General features: G+C 35.1%; 2 pseudogenes across 2 annotated transcripts, besides 1 other annotated feature; one reads left to right on the top strand and one right to left on the bottom strand.

The window, feature by feature from the left end:
• The first annotated feature begins 212 nt into the window (after window positions 1–212).
• On the top strand, window positions 213–521 carry TVAGG3_1068080 (annotated as a pseudogene). Its single transcript has one exon. A coding segment is annotated over exon 1 (309 nt).
• A 318-nt stretch (window positions 522–839) lies between these two features.
• On the bottom strand, window positions 840–1,554 carry TVAGG3_1068070 (annotated as a pseudogene). Its single transcript has one exon. A coding segment is annotated over exon 1 (715 nt).
• Window positions 1,555–2,138: 584 nt separating this feature from the next.
• Window positions 2,139–2,163: part of a mobile genetic element that runs on past the window's edge.

Here is a 2,163-nt window from a genome sequence, read left to right as displayed (position 1 = left end):
GAGAGGTCCTATAAACCGGAGAAAGTGTCATAACAAAGAAATTTTACTAGTAAGTAAATGTGGTTTGAAATAGGACTACTTGTTTTAGGTTTTTTCCATTGTGTCATTTATTTATTTGACGTGGCAGAAAAGTACAGAGAATATGAAGATGAACCAATGCCTGCAAATGTTCAGCATATGTACTCGTAAGAGATATTTTTATCTAATATTAAATGGACGCACAGAACTTAGCGAATGCACAGCAACCTGGACAACCAAACCCAGAGAATATTCCAAATGAAGTTAGAATACAAACTGCAATGGCAAACTATGGTCAAGTGCCAACAGATGTACAAATGCAAACTGCCATGTCAAATGACGCTGCGTTAGGTTTGCCACCATGGTATGCAAATATGAGATGGAAAGAGTTTTATACAAACCCTGAAGTGGGATATAAACAACTTTATGCAGATGACGCGAACACAGGAGTTGACCCAGAATATGTTTTCTACCAGAGGAGAAACAGAATGTATGAGCTCCAGTTAAAAAATGCTATGGAACTCAGAAGGAAACGTAAGAGACTAGGTGGACATTAGATTTTTACATATAGTAAAATGGGTTTCTTTGGAAGAATAGGAAACTTCTTTCGAAATGTTGGAAGAGGTATATGGAATGGAATAAAATCTGTCGGAAAAGGAATTTGGAACGGAGTCAAAATATTGGTAAAAGGGTAGGTCAGTTTGTTGGTATTATACCTAAAGACCCTGAACCAGAAGAACAAGCTCCTGTTATACAACAGCCTGAACCTGCACCACAGTCAAGTTGGCAACCAAATCCAACACCTCAACCGTATTAAAAAATTATATTTTTACCGTTCGATAGTAGTTGTATATGAAACTAAGTTCTAAGTAAAACGCATGGTATAATGGAATTATTCTTTTTCTTCCATCTGTAGTAAACCATACTTGAAAGTCTGAAATACTTCCACTTGGTGGTTCGTATAACTTTGTAGGTTTTTCGTAAAAGTCATTTGCCAAGCATAAAAAAGAGTTTTGTGCACCAGAAAATGAAGCATGAACGATAATAGCATCTGAGTCGAAAACATTTTCATACGTTCCATTAGGGTTTTCGACTTCATAAAAGTTCGGGTGTACTGGATATGCTGCAGGCTGATTTAACATCCTCAAAAATCTATACCATGCCAAGTTGTTATATTTTGTAGAAATATAAACGTTTTCTCCAAGGTCTTCTATTCTATTGATTTTAACAGTTGCATTTTTCCTGTCATATAAAATATCGAGATGGTACTCTCCTTCGTCAATGTTGTACTGTTTTGCATATTCGAGATAGATATCGTTTATTTTTTCTTGAAAAGCTTGAAGAGTTGTTTCTAAGTTTACAAGCAAATTCACTTGTAAAAGTTTTCCCTGTTCAAATTTCTCATACGTACGTTTTTCTTTGTTATAGTATCGAACTTCAAAACCGACCGTAAATGGGAAACCATGTATGGCTTCTGAAATGAACTTCATTCTACGAAAGCCAATAGCTTTTGTGACGGATGGGTCTCTTAGCCATCTCAATGGGTAGTCAAAACGATAGCCTTCATGCTTTACGGTCTCTGTCTCAAACTTTTGACCGACATTAGTAAAAAGTTCATCTAATGGTTTAGTTGTAGCAACTCTTGAATTTTCTTTTTCTATTGGAAGCATATTTTATCTAGAATAAAAATGTCGAAAGAAACAGCGTCTATGAGAGAAATACAACACAACCGACAACTCATTATGCAAGCTCTAAATAAGAACACAACAAACTTTTCAAACTATTCTAAGATATCTGAGTCATTGAAAGAAGGAAACTTAAAACTGACATTAAACCCAATGACAGATGAGTTTCTGTTTCAAGACAGTAAGAACCATACTGTTTGTATAAATCCAACAAAAAGAACTTTAAACGAGAAACCTATAGATGAACTTCTTTTGAAAGCAGATGTTGACAACAAAGCAGACAAAACATATGTAGACGATGCAATAGCAAAAGAAGAAGAAAGAGCTGACAAAGCTTATGCAACAAAAGAACATACTCATCCTGAACTAGCAGACAAAACATATGTTGACAATAAAATGTCAAGTGAAGTGACAAGAGCTGACAAAGAATATTCTAAAAAGACTCATACACATACCATTG

The sequence above is a fragment of the Trichomonas vaginalis genome (genome assembly GCF_026262505.1).
Source record: "Trichomonas vaginalis G3 chromosome Unknown ctg_77, whole genome shotgun sequence".
Lineage (NCBI taxonomy): Eukaryota > Parabasalia > Trichomonadida > Trichomonadidae > Trichomonas > Trichomonas vaginalis.
Note: the sequence above shows the minus strand (reverse complement) of the source record. Positions and strands in the feature narration are given on the sequence as shown.